The sequence below is a fragment of the Accipiter gentilis genome, chromosome 15, assembly GCF_929443795.1.
Source record: "Accipiter gentilis chromosome 15, bAccGen1.1, whole genome shotgun sequence".
Classification (NCBI taxonomy): Eukaryota; Metazoa; Chordata; class Aves; order Accipitriformes; family Accipitridae; genus Astur; species Astur gentilis.
The window spans coordinates 18,029,027-18,051,296 of NC_064894.1; the positions used below are offsets into that span (position 1 = coordinate 18,029,027).

At 46.5% G+C, this 22,270-nt stretch overlaps 1 protein-coding gene across 2 annotated transcripts in view; it reads left to right on the forward strand.

The window, feature by feature from the left end:
* Positions 1-8,528: 8,528 nt before the first annotated feature.
* The window catches only part of GRIK2 (glutamate ionotropic receptor kainate type subunit 2), a 424,554-nt gene continuing 410,812 nt past the window's right edge, over positions 8,529-22,270 (forward strand). The window contains exons 1-2 of one of the 2 annotated variants that reach the window (XM_049818325.1): positions 8,529-8,777; positions 14,066-14,469. In XM_049818325.1, coding sequence (XP_049674282.1) covers positions 14,355-14,469 — 115 coding nt within the window. In that variant the 5' untranslated portion in view covers positions 8,529-8,777; positions 14,066-14,354. Of the gene's footprint in view, positions 8,778-13,971; positions 14,470-22,270 lie in introns of those variants that run through there. The other variant, XM_049818326.1, reaches the window with a different exon arrangement.

Here is a 22,270-nt window from a genome sequence, read left to right on the forward strand (position 1 = left end):
GTTGATAAGTAGGTCATTATTCTGTTTTATAATATAATGCCAGGGTATGTGACTTCCTATCTACTTAAAATGCATATTGTAGAGGAATATGCCTGTGCTGGTTTTGGCTGGGATACAGTTAATTTTCTTCATAGTAGCTGGTATGGGGCTCTGTTTTGGATTTGTGCTGGAAACAGTGTTGATAGCACAGGGCTGTTTTCGTTACTGCTGAGCAGGGCTTACCCAGAGCCAAGGGCTGTTCTGCTCCTCACCCCACCCCACCAGCGAGGAGGCTGGGGGGGCACAAGGAGCTGGGAGGGGACACAGCCGGGACAGCTGACCCCCACTGACCCGAGGGATATCCCAGACCATAGGACGTCATGTTCAGCAATAAAAGCTGGGGAAGAAGAAGGAAGGGGGGACATTCGGACTGATGGTGTTTGTCTTCCCAGGTCAGCGTTAGGTGTGCTGGAGCCCTGCTGTCCTGGAGATGGCTGAACACCTGCCTGCCCAGGGGAAGTGGGGAATGAATTCCTTGTTTTGCTTTGCTTGCATGTGCAGCTTTTGCTTTCCCTGTTAAACTGTCTTTATCTCGACTCATGAGTTTTCTCACTTTTACCCTTCTGATTCTTTTCCTCATGCCCCTGCGGGGGGAGTGAGTGAGTGGCTGTGTGGGGCTTAGTTGCCGGTTGGGGTTAAACCACGATGATGCCCCAGGGAGTGTTTTCACATACTAGGACTGGCTTTCCATATCTGATAAACTGCTTAGGTTTGAACAGTGGGGCAGTTTCCTTGCCTCCCCTGAAATGGACCAAATGCACTTTGTATAGTCTAACTAAAATAATTTCAAGGTAGATTAGAAGCGTAGGCTTGCTTTAGGTGAAATTCACTTTCCAAAACCTCAAAGAGTTTTAAACACTGCACAGGTCTTGTAATTCTCTACACACTAATAAACTTCAATTCTTCTATTCTGAGAATTTGAAGTCGATGGAGCACCCTTTAACAGTTGTCCTAATGAGTAGCTAGTACTGAGGGCTAAGCTACTGTGTGGCTGTCACCACAGCTAATATGTGATATGTAGTGCCAGGTACCTGAATCTTCTTGACAATGGATTCATGTCAATTTCTAAATCCCAGGAAAAGGAATGAGATTAATTATAATTCATCAGACTATATCATAGATTACTTGGTTTAAGTAATAAACTGCGTATTTATTTTTACTGCATATTTGAGGATGGAGGCCTACTCTCAGCTGTATATTAAACACGAAAATATCACCTATGAATCCTATTTATATTATTACTTCCAAGATTAGGCATTTGGAACAATATATAGCATAAATTCTCCTGTAGTGTTCTTCCCCCCCTGAAAATTAGTTCTATAAATTCACAGTGAATAAATCACTCAGACACTTGGAAAAAAGTTCTCTTTTAATATTTTTAATGCTATCAACAAATACAAAGTTCCCTATGTACAGAGAGTTTCAGTATATTGCCACTATACTGGCAATTTAACTGTACAGCTGTACAAAAACTGTTGCAGCTCATTGATGCATGATTAATGTTAATCTTTTATATGTTATATTCTAAGAGAGACATGAAAAAAGCACAATGATCAAAGACTACTGAAGTTTAAATCTTATTGAAATAATAACTCAGTTGCAGAGTAAAATTGAAGTTTCTTCCCATTATTAGAATGTCCTCTTTCATATTTACAATTCAAAGTTACCTATCTATTAAGCATTATCTCATACCAGAGAAACTTCCACTCCCCACTAATTAAACTAAAGCCTTATTTTGATTATTGATTGGAGTTCTGTTTAAGGCTGTATTGTAAGGTGGTGTATCCAGTTCTTGTTTAAGCCACAAACCAGCAATTTTACTCATAGCTATTTCAGCGCTGTGCTTGTAAGAATTAACTAGGGGTGTGTGTTAATTATTTAATTTTGTACCCATTATGATTACTTCCGAGTCTAGATGCAAAAGTAGGTCCCGATCATGTAATTGGCTCCACTTAGGTTCCATCTTTACATTTTTTCAAAGCTTCATTTATTGCCACAGGACTTTCTTGGTCCAGATATTAATATTTTTCTTCCATGCATATAAATTAGCACTGGCTTTGTAAAAAGCTAGACATATACAAATTCATTAAATCTATAGAATACATATTCCTCCATATACTTTTTTTCTTTAAAAGCAGGGAGGGGAAATTCTGTTGTGCTCAAAAAACAAAGCATAAGGATAAGACAGATAAAATATATTGGTATTCATAAACAAGACTGTAGATTTTCTAAGAATAAGCCTGAACAAGACATGACATTTGCATAAGCAAGACGGAATGTAAAAGTTGGTGCAAAACAATTTTATTGGTACGCTGTTGAACCGTAAGGAGAAAAAAAAAAAAAAAGAAAAAAGACTTCTGTAGAATTCTTTATGTCCTGCTATGCTGCTATTGCATATTTGCTATTGCAAGTATTAATGACTTGGCTGCCTCATTTAAATGTTTGATGAAGACAGTATAGGAGAAACTGCAGAAACTGTTGTGGTTAGGCTCAGAATTTAGAATGTGTCCCAATAAAGTGAAAAAGTGGAAAAATAAGAATGATATTCAACAAGGACAAGCACAAGGTTCTACACTTGGGGGAGAATGAGTAGCTCAGCAAATGCAAGTGAGGAAACAGCTAATCAGGGATTAGTTAAGCAGAAAAGCACCTAAACATTATTGTAAGAAGGCAAATATGAATCTACAATATCATGTTGTTGCAAAGGAGACAAACACCATATTGGGATTTCTGAATAAGGTGGGAAGCTGAAAACACTTCCACTCACTACTTTGGTTGTGGTCTTTTCTGTACTATATACTGTAATGCAGTGATAGGGACCAATCAGAAACACCCTGGCAAAAGCAGTTATATCTATGAGATGCTTAGAATTAGTCTAGAGAAGAGTAGACTGGGGGACACACAAGATAATCACAGAATTGTTGAGACTGGAAGGGACCTCTGGAGGTCAACTGGTCCAACCCCGGCCCTAATCAAGCAGGGCCACCTAGAGATGGTTGCCCAGGACCATGTCCAGACAGTTTTTTGATATCTCCAAGGTGGGAGACTCCACACTCTGAGCAACCTGTGCCAGTGCTTGGTTACCCTCACAGTAAAAAAGTGTTTGCTGATGTTCAGAACGAACTTCTTGTGTTTCAGTTTGCGCCCATTGCCTCTGGTCCTGTCACTGGGCGTTACTGAAAAAAGCCTGGCTATATCTTCTTTGCACCTTGTCTTCAGGTATTTATATCCATTGATAAGATCCTCCCTGTGACATCTCTTCTCCAGGCTAACCAGTTCCAGCTTTCTCAGCCCTTCCTCATATGGCAGATGCTCCAGTCCCTTCATCATCTCCCTTTGTTGGATTCTTTCCAGTTTATCCATGTGTCTCTTGTACTGGGGAGCCCAGAACTGGACAGAGTACTTCCGGTGTGGTCTCACCAGTGCTAGGTGGAGGGGAAAGATCACCTCCCTCAACCTGCTAGCAACACTTCTCCTAATGCAGCCCAAGATACCATCAGCCACCTTTGCCACAATGGCACATTGCTAGTTCATGTTGAACTTGGTGTCCACCAGGACCCCCAGGTCTTTTTCTGCCAAGCTCCTTCACAGCTGTTTGGACCCCAGCCTGTACTGTACATGGGTTGTTCTTCCCCAGGTGCAGGACTTTGCACTTGCCTTCACTGAACTTCCTCAGATTCCCATCAGGCAATTTCTCCAGCCTGTCAAGGTCCCTCTGGATGGCAGCACAATCCTCTGGTGTATCAGCCACTCCTCCCAGGTTGGTGTCATCAGCAAACTTGCTGAGGGTACACTCTGCCCCATCATCCCAATCATTAATGAAGATGTGGAACAAGACTGGGGGCAGGATCGACCGCTGGGGTGCACCACTAGTCACTGGCCTCCAACTAGACTTCATGCTACTGATCACCAACATGTAGGCCTGGCCATTCAGCCAGTTTTCAATCCACCTCACTGTCTGCTCAGCCAGCCCATATGTCAATAGCTTCTTCATGAGAATCTTACGAAATCCTTACTGAAGTTGAGGTAGGCAATATCTACTGTTCTCCCCTCACCCACCAAGCTAGTTACTTAATTTTAAAAGTTTATCAGGTTGGTCAAACATGACCTCACCTTGGTGAATCCATGCTGACTACTCCTAATGATTTTCTTATCCTTTATGTGCCTGGAAATCGTTTTTAGGATTAGCTGCTCCATCACCTTCCTATGGACTGAGGTGAGGCTGACTGGCCTGGAGCTCCCTGGGTCCTCCTTCCTGCCCTTCTTGAAGATAGGACTGACATTTGGCTTCCTGCATATTTCTTCAGATGTTCAGAAGACAGTTTTAGAGAGAGGAATAAACTCATCTGTATGTCCTCTGCAGGTAAGGGGAAGAGTGATGAGTGTCAATTGCCATAAAGCTGTTTAAGGCAAACATCAGAATCTTTTATGACAATAAGGATTGCTAAGCCATGAAAGCCTTCATAGGTAGACTGCAAAATATGGCAGTCTATTGGAGAATATTGTACACTGTATTGTGATGGGCACCAAATAAAATAAAATAAAATAAAATGTCCAAGCCATGCTTCTATATCCAAAGGTATTCAGACTCAGGGCAAGTTTTTATTCTTTTATGGCTCTTAGTAGTGTTTTTTAGGCCTCTTAGTAATGTAATACACTTTGGTGTATCTCTTAAACAATAAAGTGAGTCAACATGTAAGTCTTGAAGCAGGCCAGGTTGTTCAAATGTGAGATATTAATTCTAGAGTTATGGGGTATCATCTGGAAAGACTCTAGACATTCCTGCCTAAGACCTGTCAGTGAAAGTTATTAGATAATCCCATCTTGCTAGACAGTAAGGAGAGAGAAGAAAACTGTCAGATGTACAGATCAATGAATTGCTATGAGAAACATTATGCCTGCTGTGTTACACAGGCTAGTACTTTTAAAATTAACAATAACACACAATGGGTATAAATTCCTCATCAATTAAAATTTCAATTCTGTATCTGATCCATCAAACTGATATACGGATGTAACCTATGGCTCACTGTCTCCCTCAAGTGGATAATACAAGAACAGGGATTTATTTCTTCCAGAAGAGACTTTTTTGTTTTATTCCATCTTGCTTTGACTCATTCTTCTGTTTGAGGGGCAAGATTTGATACATGCAGCCAGCTTGACCAGGAATATGAGTATACAAGGTTATCATTAAAAGCTGCAACCGGCTGTGAAGAGCAAAACTTGGGAGGATTTTCCTTGGCCAAACTTAACAGCAGTTCTTTCTTTGCCCATGAGCTGTACCAGAAGTCCTTATGCCATAGCAGTAGGACACAGATTTCCTGAAAGACCACCCAGTGTTGTTCACAACTGCAAGAGGATAAAAAGATAGAACAACGACTGGCAGGAAGAACAAAATACTCAGTTGTCTGCAGTCTGAAGCCCCAAAAGTTTGCTTCACTGTTTTCTATGCCAGGGCATAAGCTGTGAACCACTCATCTTGAACAAGTCCTCAGATTTGGGTCATTAATTTGGACAGAATTTGTTTAGGGCTGTTAAGCCTTAGCATCCAGAATGCCTAAAAGATTATTTTGGTTATTTTGGGGTCTTTGTAGATCTGGCATTTTTTTAAAAAATGCCATGGAAACTCTTTTGAAAGATCTTAAATTCTTTCAGTATTTATATTATCATAGCTGACCCAAAATGAAAGATAAAGCAGGAAAGAAAAAAAAAGTATTAAATATTCAGATGTACTGAGTATTAGTGATAGATTTCGGTGGGGAACAAATTTATCTGTCATCCTTAGGTAATTTCATTTTGGAAGTTTAGAGGAATTAGGCTACAAGTTTACATTACTTCTAACTTTGAGGTGTAAATGCACCTAATGGGGTGGGAATGTGAATAACCCAGATTATTTTGTTCTATATGTTTAGAAATAATGTTGGGAAAAAACCCAAACAAAAGCAAAAATAATTCTCATAAAGACCTTTGCAACTTTGTTTACTTTTTAATAAGGTTAAATTCGTATTGGCTCTTATAAAACTTGTTTCAAATAGCTGGCAAAAAGATGACACACATATATTCTTATTTGATAAAGTTTTAGATTTCAATAAAAATAATCAACAATAACAAAGAAGCAAGCAAGCAAATACGTTTGGGTTTTTTTTTTTCTTGGAAGAGTCCAGGACCTTGTGTGACAAACTCTCTGGTACACCTTATTTTGAATATTGTCGAGCTGGGCCTGTATGTTTCTTTCTGGTGGTCAATACTGATAAAGTTCAAAGTTCCCACAGTGTAATTGGGAAGAAACATAGCAAGAAACTTCGTCAGTATTGAAATGATGGGGGTTTGTAGTAGCCAAAGCCTGAGAAAAGAGAATCCCAGAGTGTCTTCCCATTATGTCACTGACTTGCAGTGTGATCTTTGGCTTGTTGTTCCAACTTTCCCACTCCAATGTATTTCATTTGAGTAATAATGAGACATATGCAAAGTCCCTAAATATTCCAATTGATGCTTGTTGGTAACAGGACTGGTGACATTGGGAACCTCTTTCCTGTCTGAGGGAGGACCTGATTCTGCGTAAACTGTTGTTGGCTGAGGAAACCATTGAGGGTTCCACGTCTGGACAGAAATGTAACCCAGGCAACGAGGGAAAAGACTCTGCATCAATGTCGTTGAGGCGAAATGATTACACGAGGGTATTACACAATGTATCTGCAATATTAGAACCATTCTGGGGACTGAAATGCCACATCCCTTCTCTTCCCCTGCCTTCCTTTCTCTCATCTTAGCAAGACGCCTTTGAGTCACATATTTTTACGTTTGCCTCGTTTGCTTTTTGTGCTCTGGTCAGAAACCTCTGGGTAGTAACAACGCAGATGCAGCCAGTGATAAAAGAAGAGGGACGGCATCACCGAGCCGCGGCTCGCCCAAATGTTTGCTCATCCGACCTCGCACGCTTCGCACCCTTTGCCTGCCCGCGGCGTTTGCCCGCCTCGCCTTTCCGTGGCGATCACCCCCGTGGCGATCCCCGCCATTGCCTTCCCTCTGCAGGACCCCCAGAGCTCAGCTTTCCGCGGCGTTGGCCAACAAGCAACCCGCTCACTCCTGGCGTGTGGCACCTCCTGCCCAGCTCCCTTTACCTCCTGAGGTTGCGTGCGGCGCTTTGCTTTAGCAGCGCGTTTGGTTTTTACCCGAGTTATCTCCATTACAGCTTCAGGCAAATGAACTGACTAATGAATTTTCTGTCGGCCATGGAAGTGCGCTGCAAGTAATTAAGGGCTGTGCTGTGGGGCCGATTAAGCTGCAAGTCACAGCGGGCAGAGCCCAATCGCGGCGAGCCCGTCGCGCTCTGTGCCGCCTGCGCTCGGCTCCACAATGGGATCATTGACTATTTATTTACTTCGCACAACAACTCTGCTGTTTACTCAATTATAGGAGCTTTTCAGTCGCCAACCCCCACCCGCCGCAGCCCCAGCTCTTCGGCGCTCTTCGAGCCCCCCCCCCCGCCCCCGATAACCGGGGCTCCCTGGTCGATCCCTCGGGCGGGTGGAGCGGGGCAGCGCCTGAGCACCCTTGCGGGGGGCGGGCAGCGCTCCCCCGCGGATGCGGGACGGGAATTTTCCGTCAGGGATAGGCGAGGGGACGGGGATTTTCCTGTCAAACTGCACGGCACGTCTGCCCGGAGATCAGACCTCGGGAAGGCTGCGGGGTGGAGGGGAGGCGCCGGGGAAATCCTGCACCGCTTCGAGGCACGTCCGAGCCGCGGAACAAAATGGGGAGCCGCGGGCAAGAGGCAGCCAGACGCCTGGGGCTGGGCTGGGCGAGAAAGGAGAGCGTTGGCAATCCCAGGGGACCGCACTTGACACCCCAGCTCGTAGGGAAGGCCCTGGCCCTATTAGCAGAGCTTCCCCTCCCGCAGCTTTGCCGTTTAGGAGCGAGCCCGGCGGGGAGGTTCCTTACCCCCCCCCTCCGCCCGGACCCTCTTCCAGCCTGGATGGGGAAAAAGTGCCCGAGCCCAGTCCCCGCTGGTGCAGGGAAGGAGCGGGGACAGGCGGGCTTCAGCGTGAGGAAGGAGTCGAGAAAGAGCCGAAAACACCCGCACTTTTTCTAGCACCCCCGCAGGCTGCGGTAGGGGCTCACTCCCGCACCCCCGGCGCAGAACGGGGACGGGCAGGGGTCGCCGAGCGCCGTTTGTGCAGGCGGCGGGGATCCCCCCCGCACTCCCTCGGTGTCTACAAAACGGGCTCGGGGACCCCGATGAAGGAGCTCGGACTTCCAACGCCCTGAAAACTCGCCGCCCGGCGAGCTCGGGGGAGTTCCCTCGGGGGACGGCGGGGGGAGGAGCGGCGGAAGCGCTTGTGCTTCGCCGGCCGCCCCCGAAGCCCTGCGGCCGCCGGTAGCCGGCGGGGCGGGCGGGTAGCGGCGGGGGCGGCGAGTCTTGGCGTTGCGGGGAGCCGGGAGCGGCGGCCGTGGAGAAAGCGGGTTTCTGCTCCTTTAAAGGGCGCTGTGCAGCGCTCCGGCCGGGAGGCGGATCTCCCTCCTTCCTTCCTTCCCTCCATCCCTCCTTCCCTCCCTCCTCCCCCCTTCCCTCCCTCCCTCCTCCCTCCCTCGCTCGGCCGCCGCTTGCCGCCGCCGTCAGTGGTGCCCGGACGCCGGCTGCACCGCAGCCCGGGCAGTCCCCGGCGTCCTGCCACCGCCCTTCCTCCCCCCCGCCTCCGCCTTCCTCTCCCTCCCAGCCTCCCCGCCCGCAGCTCAAGGTAGGAGGATGTCCCGGGGTCTCCGGCTGGCCGCCACGGCCGGAGGGGTCGCATGCAAGTGAGGGGCTGCGGGGGGGGGCCGGGGAGGGCGGCGGCGGGGGATGCACTGGAGCCGCGGCGTGCCGAGAGCCGCACGCCGCGACGTCTCTCGGCCAGGTGTCTCCGGGCAAAGGCGGGCGCTGAGCACCGCTGGGCTGGCCGGCTCCTGCCGGCCGGGTCTGTCCCTCCCGTGGGGGAGGCAAACCTGTCGCCTTCCTCTCTCCCTTCCCGCGTTGCTCCGCACCCTCGGAGCCGCCGCTGTCTCCGCCGCTCTGGAGGTGGCAGGGGTGGGAAGCGGAGGCGAGAGGGCAGGGCAGGGCAGCGCAGCCCCCCGCTGCCCCCCGGCCGGCCCCCGCGGTGGCCTGGAACTGCCCTCCCCGCCCCCCAGCCGGAGCGCTGCTCCCGGGCCGGGCTCAGGGAGGTGCCCCCCGCTCTCCTGGGGGGGGGGCGGAGGTGAGAAACGGGCTCTAACTTTGCTAGAGTTGTGGGTGGACAACAGTCTCTACTTCCGCGAGGTCTCCTCCTGCCCCTACCCGGCCCCCACCGTACGGCGCAGCCAGCCCCCCTTTCGGCTTGTCGGCAATCCCGTCGTTTATTTCTGAACAAATTCAGCATTCTTTGGGTGAGCATCCTTCGCTAACCCAGCCAGGGCGCTGACACTCTCTCTGTGTAAAGCAAGAGACATTCCTGCCTACGGAGTGGAGGCATAATTGCGAGAGCCGTGCGCGCACTGAAAAGGAATGAATACATTATAATGAAAACCGCTCTTCACGTTTTCCTTCGAAACTTTTGGGGAACTAAGAGCATGGAAAACGTTAAACATCCTCCTTCTCCTCCCCAAATCTTTCCTAGCTTCCCCAACCCCAAAGCAAACTGAAGGGACGGAAGGCTGATCTGTAGATAATGTCATAAATGTTTATTCTTGCTGCTTCAAACCTGCTAGGAAAGTGCATTGCTGTGATACTCAAAAGTGCCTGAAGAAGTAAGTCTATTGCATACTTAGTTCGTTAATTAGAATACACGTCTTTCCACTAGCTAAAAATTAATTACCATCTTAAAATGTCATTAATCATCGGCGCAGCAGAAACTTGGTTGTAAATTTGGACTGAGCTAATCACAGGCAGAGGAGAACCTATGGTTTTTATAGCTGGTGGGAGTGAAGTGCAAGTGGGCCGCAATGTGTTTTTAAATGATAATATCAACATTCATTTGAATAGTTTGGCAAACGTTTAAAAAGGGAGGGCTGTTACTGCTTTGTCAGCAAAGCTGCAATACTTGTTTCTAGAGATCTGGAGATGCTGGTCAGGTGTTGCGGTAAACGATGGCTCTCCTCACACCAGATTGCAACAGCAGGAGGACAGTGGTGGCATGTGAATCTGAAGCGTTCGCAAGGATTTGCCGAAAAATATCCGAGAAACAAAGCTTTGGGGACTGTGTGTTATACACATACTCAGTTGTTGTTGGGAGAGGACAAAACAGTAGATTAAGTGATATAAAAATCTTATAATCGGTTCTCAGAGATACAGCTATGACCCGAAAATGAAAGCCATTTCCTTTTTAAAGTAATATGGTAAAACTATACATCCCAGTAGGTGGCAGCTAGCTGGAACTGGGTTAACTTTTATTATGATAACGGCACATAAAAATAAGATCAGGAGGAAAAAGCGCCTGATATAATAAGGTAATCAGAATCACATCTCTCTCCTTTCCAAATGAAACATGATGTACATAAGGTCACCATTTGTACTTGACACATACCTAAAAATTTAGTAGGCTTTTATTACCCAGAAAAGATTTAAAGGCCTCAGATTGTCTATTCTTCTTTCCCCGTCTCTAGCTGGAATACTATTTTTCACATCAGCTTCACTTGAACATTGTCCTTGTATATTAAAGATGTATTATCACCATGCCTACGACAGATGACCAAAATGTAAACCAAATCAAAACATATATCCAAGGAATTGTAGATTTTCCAGTTGCTGATCCCTGAAGTGTGGAGGGCAGTTTCATAAAGACTTAAATCTGCACAGAACTGTGTAACAGTGGTAAGAAGGCCCCCCAAACCCGAGACCAGCTTCTCCAATATAACATTTTATTGGGGATTTCCAACCTTTGAACTGTACGTCTCACAGGGAAGGAAATATGAAAGGTGTTAAGAACATTTACCTGCTTTCATATTGAAATCATTCTGGAGGGTGGACAAAAGTATCTTTTTAAAGGTTACCCTTCCTTGTCCCTCTGTCCCCCGAAGCAGAAATGAAGCTAAAGCCCAATTAACATAAAGGAGTCTGGGGCGGTGAAGTCTGGGGCTTTAGTTTGTTGCACAGGCTGTAAGTGATCTTCAGTCACCAAATATTTAGGGAGTTCTAAACATCCGATGTCTTGCAAGATTTACTTTTTTATAAGGAACTGATATTCTTGCGAAAATAATTCTGGATGAACTACAGTCTTCCTTCAGGGTTTGAAAGAAGGGGGAGGGATGTTAACACAGAGCGTTAGGCGGTGTGTGAGAGCAGGTAAGAAGGAGAGCGGTATTCCTCCTGAACCCATAAAATGCCGTCAAGTAGCTGGACAGCTAACATAATCGAGGGTACTTTACACGCCTTTAAAGAAGCCGGTAACAGATTTGAATCCCCCTCCCGCGCTGTGAGATGGCTGCAAGGGAAACAAACAAAAGGGCTTTGGCCCCTGGAGCGGCAGGGCAGGTCGCCCGGCGCGGCGGCGGCGGGCTGGGAGCGCTCTCCGTGGTGCTGAAGGCGGGCGCCGGGGCCGCGCCGGGCGCTGTCCGCGGTGCTGAGGCCGCAGCCGGCGGTGGCGGGATGTTGGCACCGGGGGAAGGACACTCGGCTTGAGTCCTAGGCCCGCGAGCAGGGGTTGCAGCGTGGGCTACTGAATAGGTAATAGCAAAGGGAATTCATCACAAGTTGGTTTATGATGCCGGCTATAAACGCCTCGGTGAGTTAGGAGCTCTGTTGGGCTCAGATTACAGGTAGCTGTATTTATTTTTTTTTGAGAGAGAGAGACCTTAGAAAATCAGACTGACAGCAGGAGCCACTTTGCCCAAAGTTTATGTCTTGTTTTACGTGCTAAAGCTGACCGTGAATATCATGTTTTCAGAACTGCTCACCGAAACTAAATTAAATAAGTAATAATTAAAAAAATCAGTTTAGACAAGAAGCTACATCTGAGCATTCACAATTTTAAAAGTATCTAAAGATACCTAATGTCCTTTATTTCAGCAACACCAGGGGAAAGAGGAGGGAGGCAAAGAACGTTCACAGTATTCACGTGGGTCGGTTTTATTTTTACTTGGACTAAGAAAAAATATGAACGAGTAGAAGAGAATAAACGAAATAGAAGAAAAAGCATCTCTCTGCATTTTTACTGGGAGATATTCTAAGTGTGAACTGAAGGAGTCGCTAGATATCCTTGCTTTTAACACTAGGTGTTCTTTTAAAGTGCTCCAGTAGTCAAATCGTCTGATTGAATTCCCTGCTAGACTGCAGAACTAGCCATTCATGATACTTATTTTTGACACTGCAGTTATGCCTCCATCTTAAAGAAAAAAAAAAAATCAATGATGTTTAATAATGCCCTCACAGAATGTACATTTCTTTTCATCAGCGTTTTACAGTGTTTTAAGTAAATGCGTGCAGAGGAAATCAGTAAGCCATAATGATGAAAAGTTACTGTGAATTGCTAACACTCTTAGGGGTACAGAGCACCAACATTACAGGTTATAATTTAAATGATGCTGTTACTTATTTACATGTTTACAATACACAGATGTTATTTAAGAATAAACTATAACTCACCTCTGCCATGCTCTACTTCTGACAGATTCCACAGAGTGTTCTCAATAGCTTGCCATCATCGGTATTTATTTCTGTAAAGTCAGGTCTATTCTGTGTTCATCTGTATGTATCTGTGGGTGAAGTCTCTCAGTGATATTTTCTTTAGTAATAAAAGGCAAGGAGGGAGATAAAGGAGACAAAAGATGTCTGTAGGCAGAATGTAGAATAAAATGAATTCATTTTCCTGGTGGGGAATCTAGGAATTATCTTTTAGTGTCTGTAATAAAGCTTAAGTAGGTTCAGCAAAAGCTTCACTTAGATTGCAAAGTCTGACAGTCCTGGTTCAATGTATTTTAATGGATACAGGCACACAACTAATTGTATTTCCAAGGAAAATCTGAAGTAGTCCACAGAATGAGTTTATCTTCTTTGGAACACCTGGCCAAAAGACAAAAGTCTGTGGCTGCGTTTGCAGGTACAAACTCAGCATCCCATTATCAAACTGAGAAGTGCTATTGTTCTCACTGAGGACTGCAAAATGACAAACTACATAGATCTCTCAGTACAGGGAGGAACAGCAACATTTCCATGATACTAAAGTGAAAGGAAAGCAGAGTGCAAAATAAGACAGTGGCAGAATGAAGTGCAAAACATAAACTAGTAAATCCCCAAGTTACTGTCTTTTAAGCAGCATCGCAATTTCAAGCAAGTTGAGCGAAACAGGTCTGTGCATTCAACAAGGCTGTTCTAGCGCTGCCGATTCCTTTTTACCTTGCAAAAGCAGGCTGGTGCTCCGTAATCACTGGGACCGGAGCAAGTTCCTAAGCACACTCAGTGTACAAGCCATCGCATTTACCCTATTTCATGCATTAACGTGAGTAACAGTTAGTGAATGTAAATATCATGATTTTTTTTTTTTTTTTTTTTTTTAGCCCAAACGTTACTCTGATAACCTGCATGACTTTATTGTCAGCCTTCTTTTTCACAACTCTAACGCTAAGTGATTTCGACCCAGGCAGTCAGCTATTAAAATGCATGAATTGATTTTTACACACCCGATTCCCTTCTCCCCTACAGCTCCCCCCCCCCCCCCCCCCCGGTACAGACCCTTATAGCTATTGTTCGGAACAACTGAAATACTAATAACAATTAGAAGCATGTAAATAAACCCGAGCTGTTTTTCCTCCGACAACGCTAGGCGATCAGATCGGTTGCATAATAGAATTTGGGAAGGCTGTCTGGCAGGCAGCCTTAAGAAGAGAAGAGCTATCTCAATTTCTCTCACTTAATCTTGGCTTCGCGTCAGAAGCTGTGCAGCAGTGCAGTAGAATGGGAGCACGGCAAAAGCTTCGCCAGTGAAACGGCTGGTGCTCATTGACTCTCGCTATGTGGCGATACCTCAGCGATTTCTCGAGCTGGATTATCTATTGATTTTCCTCCTTTCTTGCCTCCCAGGTTTACCCGGCTGGACATTGTGTGTGTGTGGATTTCTCAAGGATTCTCCCCCGACTAACATGGATGTCCCACCATTCCTTGCAGTTGAAGGTTGCTCCTTGGCGCAGTGAATGAAGAACATGCAGGGATTGCTAATGGTTTGGGAAGCGTAGACTCTCTCCTCTCTCTGTGACCATGCCGTGATCGTGTCTGAGGGCCATCAGTTTACGTATCCTCATTCTCACCCTACCGGGAAACCTGACGGCTTAGAAGGGGGAAGTGAGGCAGCGCGTGTGTGCATAGAAACATCATGAAGATTATTTCCCCTATTGTAACTAATCCAGTCTTCAGATGCACCATTAGACTCCTTCTTTGCTTACTGTGGATTGGATATTCTCAAGGAACCACACATGTATTAAGATTTGGTAAGATTTCCCGACACTTTTTGCATTGTGTATTTAAGCCTGAATGCGATATGCGTAGGATTGACTCAGAAGGGGGTGCTGGGGGAGAGCTGGGACGTGCTACCGGAGTCAGGCACCGAAGTCCCTCTTTATTTTGCATCCGGAGGGGTGAATTGCTATGTGTTTTTTCTGTCGCTGCAGCTCATTGTAGCCGTAGTAACGGCACGATGATGACGATAATTATAATAACAATAGGGAGAAAAATGACTGGCAAATGCGTTTGCCTAGGGCTCTGCGCAGCTTGCGTGGCTTCCTCGTAATGTACGTTTTTTGTTTCCATAGTAGTGGAAAGCGTGGCTAATACGGTGCTTGATCAGTTAAAAATCTGTCAACTAGTTGTTAAGTTTCGGCCGCCCGCCTCTGGTCCACCCGAGCCCATCCCGTGTGGGCGCGACGCTGAATGTGAGACCTTTGCGCTGATTTCCCTTGAAGCGTCTGCCTAGTCGCTTGCCTCTTCGGTGGCGTTTAGGGTTAGAGAAGAGAGGATTTCTGTCTCGGGCGGTGGTCCTGAAAGAGCCTTTGCGATACGTTTCGGAACCACAGCTTTTCTATGCGAGAAAAGTTGTACGAGTTCCCCCCGTCCCCGGAAAAAAAAAAAAAAAAAAAAAAAAAAAAAAAGCGAGCGACAGAGAAAAGTCATAGATCAGAATGAAATTTCAAGGAGCGTGGAGAGGTTTTACAGTTTAAAGACTACCCAGCTGGACCATGAAACTAACCTTAGCAGCTCTGCCCTGTGTACGCGCGCCTGTGTACGTGTGTCTTAGCGAGCAACCGAGGGAGACCTTTCAGCCGCTGCGTCCCCTATAGAAGTTTCGCTGTGAGGAAGGGCAGGACGAGAGCCGAAACTTAACCGCGGGTCCGAGGGGGGCTGTGCGGCCCGGAGAAGTCCTCCGGGGCAAGCCGCGGCGGGAGCTCCGCGCCCGCCTCCGCGCCCTCCTGGCCGCCCGGGCCCCGCCGGCGAGCCGCGGAGGGGGCAGCCCGAAAGTTGCTTCCCCAGGCAAGAGGCATCCATCCTCCTTGCCTACCGAGAGCACGGCTGGAGGGAGGAGGCGCGGATCTCCCGCGTTCGCGCTGGCCGCGGTAAGCTGGAGCAGCCGCTACATCCATTCCCGTGGGGCACAGAAAGCTCCCGTCTTCGCCTGGGAGTAGTGCCGTGGTTTGTGTCCGATTTTGTTTAAAATCCCCAGCACTCCCTCCCCCCCCACCCCCCCCACCCCCCCCCGCACGTACTTTTATGTGGAAGGGAAGGTGGGTAATGATTAAAAAGTCACCCGGCTGTTACCCATCTCGTGTGCTGAATTCCTAGTAGTACTTATTTTCTGCTTCCATCTGGTCTAAAGGTGGTGCTTGAGGCACGTTGCTCTTAGCAACCGTCTTCAGGAATGCTTGTTTCTTTGGACATGGCTAAACGGGTCGGGATACCATTGCGGGGTTTCTTTTGCATTCGGTTTGATCCATAGTCACGGCCGTGAGATTAGCGCTAGGGCCGCCTGTGAACTGGCACTGTCCGGCTGTCTGTCCTTCCACGAACCGGAATTCACAACCGGTGCCGAGGGTCGGTGCCTAGGAGTCTGAATTACTTTCAAGGGTAGCTGCGTAACCAAACATCTCCCGGGCCACACCGCTAGCAAGAGGTGAGCTTTCCTCCTTTCGGGTCGCATTCTCTCTGAATAGTTACTCCAGTGTACCTATAGAGCGAGCCCTGGAGAGCAGCGTTTTGGTACGGATTAGAATAACAAACAATCCCGAGACCGAAGGGTGGTGCAGCGGGACTCCGGCGCCCGGTGACATGGTGGCGGACGCCTGTATTTTCCTAGGCTAACTTCCCTTCCCAACTGCCTCCTGGCCACACCGGCGGTGAACGGGTTGTGTTTGCAGCAGCGAAGTACGTCTGATAAATCCGCTTCTGAATCACCGCGTGCTTTTTCTCGTCTTTCAGAAGAATTGCCGCCAACCCATCTCTGAGGCTTAGAAGTAGGTAGGGAGCAGCTGGTTAGTTTATTTTAGTATGGGAAATGTTAGACGTAAGAGAGAGAGGGGAAGACTTTTGCCCTGCTCAGCCGGGCCTGTCGCACCTATCTGGTTTAGGGAGCCTGGATTTAGCCTAATCCCGGTGTGGAGTGACTCTGACCGCCAGAGAACTCCAGCTCCTTCCCCAGAGGCTGACATGTCTGCCTCTGTGGAGGGCATGGCGGGCAGGAGGGAAGGAGCAGGGAGTGAGCTCTGGAAAAGCTTTGGTTAGTTCTGAGAGGGCAATTCCCCGCCGCCCCCTCCGGGTTCCCCGTGCTATCTTGTCCCTTCGGGATGTCCTTGCGACCAGGAGGACGGGATGCCGGTGCCTTCCCGTGGGGTCCTTCCCGAGGAGAAACGAGAGCCGAGGAGACTCCCTCCAGAAGCCAGCCTGCCAGCCCCCGTTCTTCTTCCTCAGCCAGCAGCGCTATGGCAACAGGGGAGAGCTTGAAGCCTGCCAGAGCTCCAGCCCCCTCATTCCTCCCGTGCAAACTAACCACCGTGGATTCGCATTGTCCTTCCCACGGCTCCTCTCATTGTTGGGACTAGCCGGCGTGTCCCTTCTCTCTCTCAAGCTACCTTTTAGCAACCACCCAGGGACGTCAAGCCGCCTGGGTTATCTGTGGAATGCGGAGGGTTATTTTTGCTTGCGCCTCGTAGAGCAAACGCGGGGGGGGGGCTGGCGCGATGGCACCGTTCCCCCCGGCGGCACTCACTCAGGCAGCCGGGCGGCCGCCTGCTGCCGCGGCTGGGGCAGGGCAACGTGGTATCTGGGCATCACACCAGGCGCCCTTCCTTCCTAAATGACACCTTGCTTCAGGGGGCACGGGGCCAAGCTCCCTCCCTTGCCCTTTCTCCATGGCTTCCCCTCAGGAAGCCCAGGAAGCGCTGGGGAGGAGGCTTGTGCCCGCGGTACTCGAGGATTTCAAACGGGAATAGTCCTAAGCCACTGCTGCCGATAAGAGGACGGGTCTCACCAGCTTGACGAGGGAGAAAAGCAGCAGCCGAGCATTTGTCTCTCCGCTGTGCTAAGTGTGATGGAAAGCTTTGCCTTATCGCTTGGCACCGCACGAAAGCCAAAATACGTGACCGCCGGCAGAACCGTTCCGGGTTCGGGAGTCACGGGTCGCGGCTTTCCGATTCACTGCTCCTGTGTAAGAGCAGACCCCGGGCAGCGGCCCCCCAGAAACACCAGGTAGCCCGGCAGAGCCACAGCCCAGCCGAGCCGAGCCGAGCCGCCTCTCCGCCCCCGACCGCTGGGCACGGCCCCGGCCCCTGCCCCTCGCTTTTTTGCCTTTACCTCCCCCAGGACAGCCCAGCGCTTTGCCCCGGAAGGCTGAATTAACGAGCCATTAAGAGCTGTTAACTACCAGCAACTGCTCACCTGTGTTTTCTGAAACCCGCCCCTTCCCTTGCCCAAGGCAGTAAGAGCCCGGGCTGGTTCGAACCTCTCTTTCCGTCCCTATTCCTCCACGGGGCACGAATGTCAGCTCTTGAAAATTTAGAGCACTCTCAAATACCCTCCTTTATTTAAATCGCCCGTTTCGGGCCTTGTCTCTGCCGCCGAGAGCAATTCGTCTTTCCCACAGCAAAGGTGTGAAGAGGGACCGGTGACTGGAAGGGGAAAGCCTTGGCCTTTGCGTTTTCTCACTCTCTCCCAGGTACCTCATTATTCGTGAAAGTGTGGTGAAAGGCTAAAGATCTTCCCCGCAGGGGGCCCACTGGCCTGGTAACTGTTTCCCCACTTTGTGAGATAGGTTGTTTTCTTCAGCACATTCAAAAAGAAGGGTAAAGAAAAGCAGAGGCCCGTGTCTGCAGTCTTGACTCTTTGTTGCTTTGCAGTTGCCTGACTTCAAGCAGACGAGGAAGGGAGCCAAATGTTGTGAGTTACAATGAACTGTAAGGGAATGGTGGGTGGCTGGGTGTCTTCTTCCAGCTTAAAAGCAAAAGAAAGCCGAGAGAGAGGAGAACGCTTTTCAAGGAGTGGAGAGTTGAACCCTTACTAGAAACATTTCCTACTACTGACTTCCCCCTGTCCCTCCCCAAAGAAAACCCCACACCAAACTCTTGTAAAGGCCAGCACTTTCCCATTGCCCTCCATAAAATAAGAATAATAATAGCAAACCAAAGCTGTATGTGATAATGTAATCTTTGGGACTTAAGAAAAAACAACCTGATTTTCAGCTCCATTGTGGGAACCTGGGGAGGGGAATTGCTATACTCTGGAATCATCCTATGTGAAGATTTAGCACAGTTTTCATCTGACATACTTCTTAGCTGAGCTCCTTTGGCTCAAACAGATTGAATTTGCCTCCATATAATTGTTTTTATGACCCCGAGCATGGCAAAACCAGAGAAGAGGTTGGCTCATTGCGTCCCCTGCTTGTGCCAGCGGGTGTGAAACCACACGTTGCTGGGATTCAGGTGACCATTTTAACATAGTCGCATTTTAAACCAGCAATGCCATGGAAAACAGTGAGAGTCGGCTCTGTGCAAAAGGGTATGAGATAAAGAGTTCAAGTGAAAAGTACCTGCTGGGTAATCAAGTAGGGTTTTCCTAGACTAGACCTGCATTAGCTCTCCTGGATGGGCGCTTTCTCTCCTTTGGATTTTGTACTGACACCCTTTTAGTGGAAGGAGGTAACCTTTCCGCCTGTATTTAAGAGAGAAATGAGAAAATGTACGTATCTGGCTTTAGTGGGGAAGGCAGTCTGCCTTCAGATCAAGAGTGCCATGAAAGTCTGCAAAATAAACACTTGTTGTGGCAGCCCCCAGAGGTCCGTGGCTTGGTAATTCCAGTATTTAGAGCCAATGAAAATTTTACTGCCAAGGACGAGCTTTCAATATGTGTTAACGTCCTCGCGGAGAGGAGTTCAAAATCACTCTTATAAACAACAACAGAAATCTTTGAAAGCAGAGTAAGGTTAAGAGCCTCGGGAAGGCAGCAAGGAGGTGAGAAGCATTGTTATTGACTGGTCTAGATGAAACAGCACAGAGGAAGATTTCAATTTGATAACGTCACAGCCCTTCCTGTTTTTCTTTGCTGCTTCTGCTGACAATTTTGTAAGGTAATTAAATTGGCTGATTGAAGTCACAGTGGTCATGGGGCGATAAAGACCATTTGGATTTAATGGAATTTAGAAACAACGGTGCGCTGCACACAACTCTTACAGAACGAGAATTTTAATGACTCATTCAGGGTGCTGACTACATAGAACGTCCTGGACGAGTTTAATTGAAAGGGCAAAGCAGATTAGCTGTATACAGTCTTTATTGCACTAGATAGGGGAATTAGAATTATCCTTTTAAAAGACTCATTATTGCATTATCAAGATTTAACGTAGGTTAAGAAAGCTTTCATCCGTGTGGGCTTTCTGGAATATCCCCAGATCCTTTCACCCCGTGTTTGGAACACCAATAGCCTTGTAAAATGATTTTCACACAATTGTCCGATAGATTGGATGCTGAGCAGTATAACTCGCTTCTTACTGACTGCTACTTGTCTTTTGAAGTGATGTGAAGTTCAAGTAATACCTCCCATTTAAATGTGGTTGCTGAATGAAATGGTTTCTGTCACCGGAGATAAGAAACCAGAGAAAAAGAGATTTTTCTAAACTGAAATATTACAGATTTTTTTTAAAAAAATTACTTTATACAAGAGAAAATCCCCTCGATTTAGAAAAAAATAAACCAAATATTTCGTAGTCATTGCCAACAATACCAGGTCTTTTTCCCCTACTTAAATATATTTACCTTGTCTGTTTCTGAGTTTTAACCTTCACCCTCTTTAATCTCTTCCAGAGGAACAATTACTAGAAGTTCTGTCAATAATGCAAAAGAGAAACTAGAGGGTGCCTTATTTCCATACTCCCCGATCTGCAAGGCAAATTAATGTTTCCCAAATAGGCTTTTTATAATGTTATGCTGTAATGTTTGTTGGAAGATTAGATTAAACAATAAGATAACATAATGTCATTATGCTATCACATCTGAATTGGAATATAGAGAATCAAAGACCACTGTCATATTAATACTTATAATTTTGTGCCCCCCCCCCCCCCCCCCCCCCCCGGCTTTCGGCTCCTTTATTATACAGTAATAATTGTCTTAAGTTTATATAGTGCCTTCAACTTAAACAGCCAAAGCTTTCAGTAAAGCAAAGAGTACAGAACAAACATGTAATGATCATTATTCCATTACTGGAGCTCAGCCAGCTCTGGATAAACTAGATGGTATTGGAATACTATGTAGAACACTGAAGAGAAGCTCAAAAAAATGTATCCTTCATTTCATTAAAAAGTAATTCTTAATGAAGTAAACCCACAAAGCATTTTTTTCTTTGGGCAAAAATTAGAAGTGACCTGTGGGTGCGGTGCTCAAGACTGCTCTTTTCACATTTCCTGCAAAGATATACTTGGATCAAAATTTGCAAGTGATTTGGATCAACCTGGATTCAGATTTCTTGTGCAGTCTTTCCAAAATGCTGCTGAAATACAATAACTCAACTAGGAATGTGCTCGGTAGCTTTGTTTGATGTATCTTTCAAATGAAATACACATTTTTAGATAATATATTTTTAAAGTGTTTCAATTTCTAGGCGTTTCTGCCTGGGGTATAGAAAAACAGATTTCTTGATAGTATTGTGACTGGTCTCTACAGTAGGGGTAGTTTAAAGCACAGCTACACTGTAGTGCTTAGATAACAATGTTTGCCCTTAGATAACAATGTTTTGTTATCATCGCATCAGAAGGTTAATTCATTTATGGGTCTCACAGAATTTCATCTTTATATTTGGGGAAATACATTCATTCACATTAGTTGAACGTCTATTTATTACATTTGTATTTCCATTCCCAAACTCTTTAAAAACTCATTTTTTCAAGAAGATGGTTACTGGGATTTAAAAGTCAGTTGAAGGAGGAATGCTGAAAATGGCAATATTTCAGCATGGAACCCCTCCTGATTGTTAGAGTCACTAATTTTTGTATTAGGCTCAGTAACACTCTGGCAGAAGAATAGTCCAGGGAAAGCTTACTTACTATGCCGTCAAGAACTGTTGTTCAGGAGACTTGATGAGTTTTTTTAATTCAGTGTATGATGGTTTTTTTTAATCTTCTTCTACCTTAATATTTTACTGGGTGTCTCTGATGTTTCTTAATTATATAAACAGTATATCTGATTTCAATGTGTGTACGTAAATCTTAAAGTACTAAATGATCTGTGCTGTATTTTTACAGATGAATGGAAAAAGTAATGTTGTTTTATGGGTGGGCAAAATAATTTTGAAAGAACAGTGCTTTTTTTTTAAAAAAAAAAAAACCAAAACACTTTTGCACCTTGAATTGTTTGATCCCTTTCCTCGCTTCCTCTTTTTCCTTGTTGTTTTTTTTTTTTTTTTTTGTAATAGCTGAAATAGAAAATGATTACTTACCTCTCCGAAAGAGGAATGTATGTTTGAATGTTATTTTTCTGATCCTTTTTGGAAAGTCTTTGCTTTTCTAACTTTCTGGGGAAAATGGACAAAAAATTAAGAAAATCTGAAAGGCCTCATCTCTGTCTAAAAACTAAATTTCTAGTCCAAGCCCAGTCTTAGGCCTCCTCTGCAGTGTTTGGAGAGTGAACGAGGCAGAAGGATTAGACAAGGTTGGCTTAGGCTGGATAACTCTTACATGGCAAAAGTTAGGCTAGATGAACCATGCCTTTCATGGCATCAGCAATATGGAGGAAGAGAAAGTGAATTGAGTAGGGATTT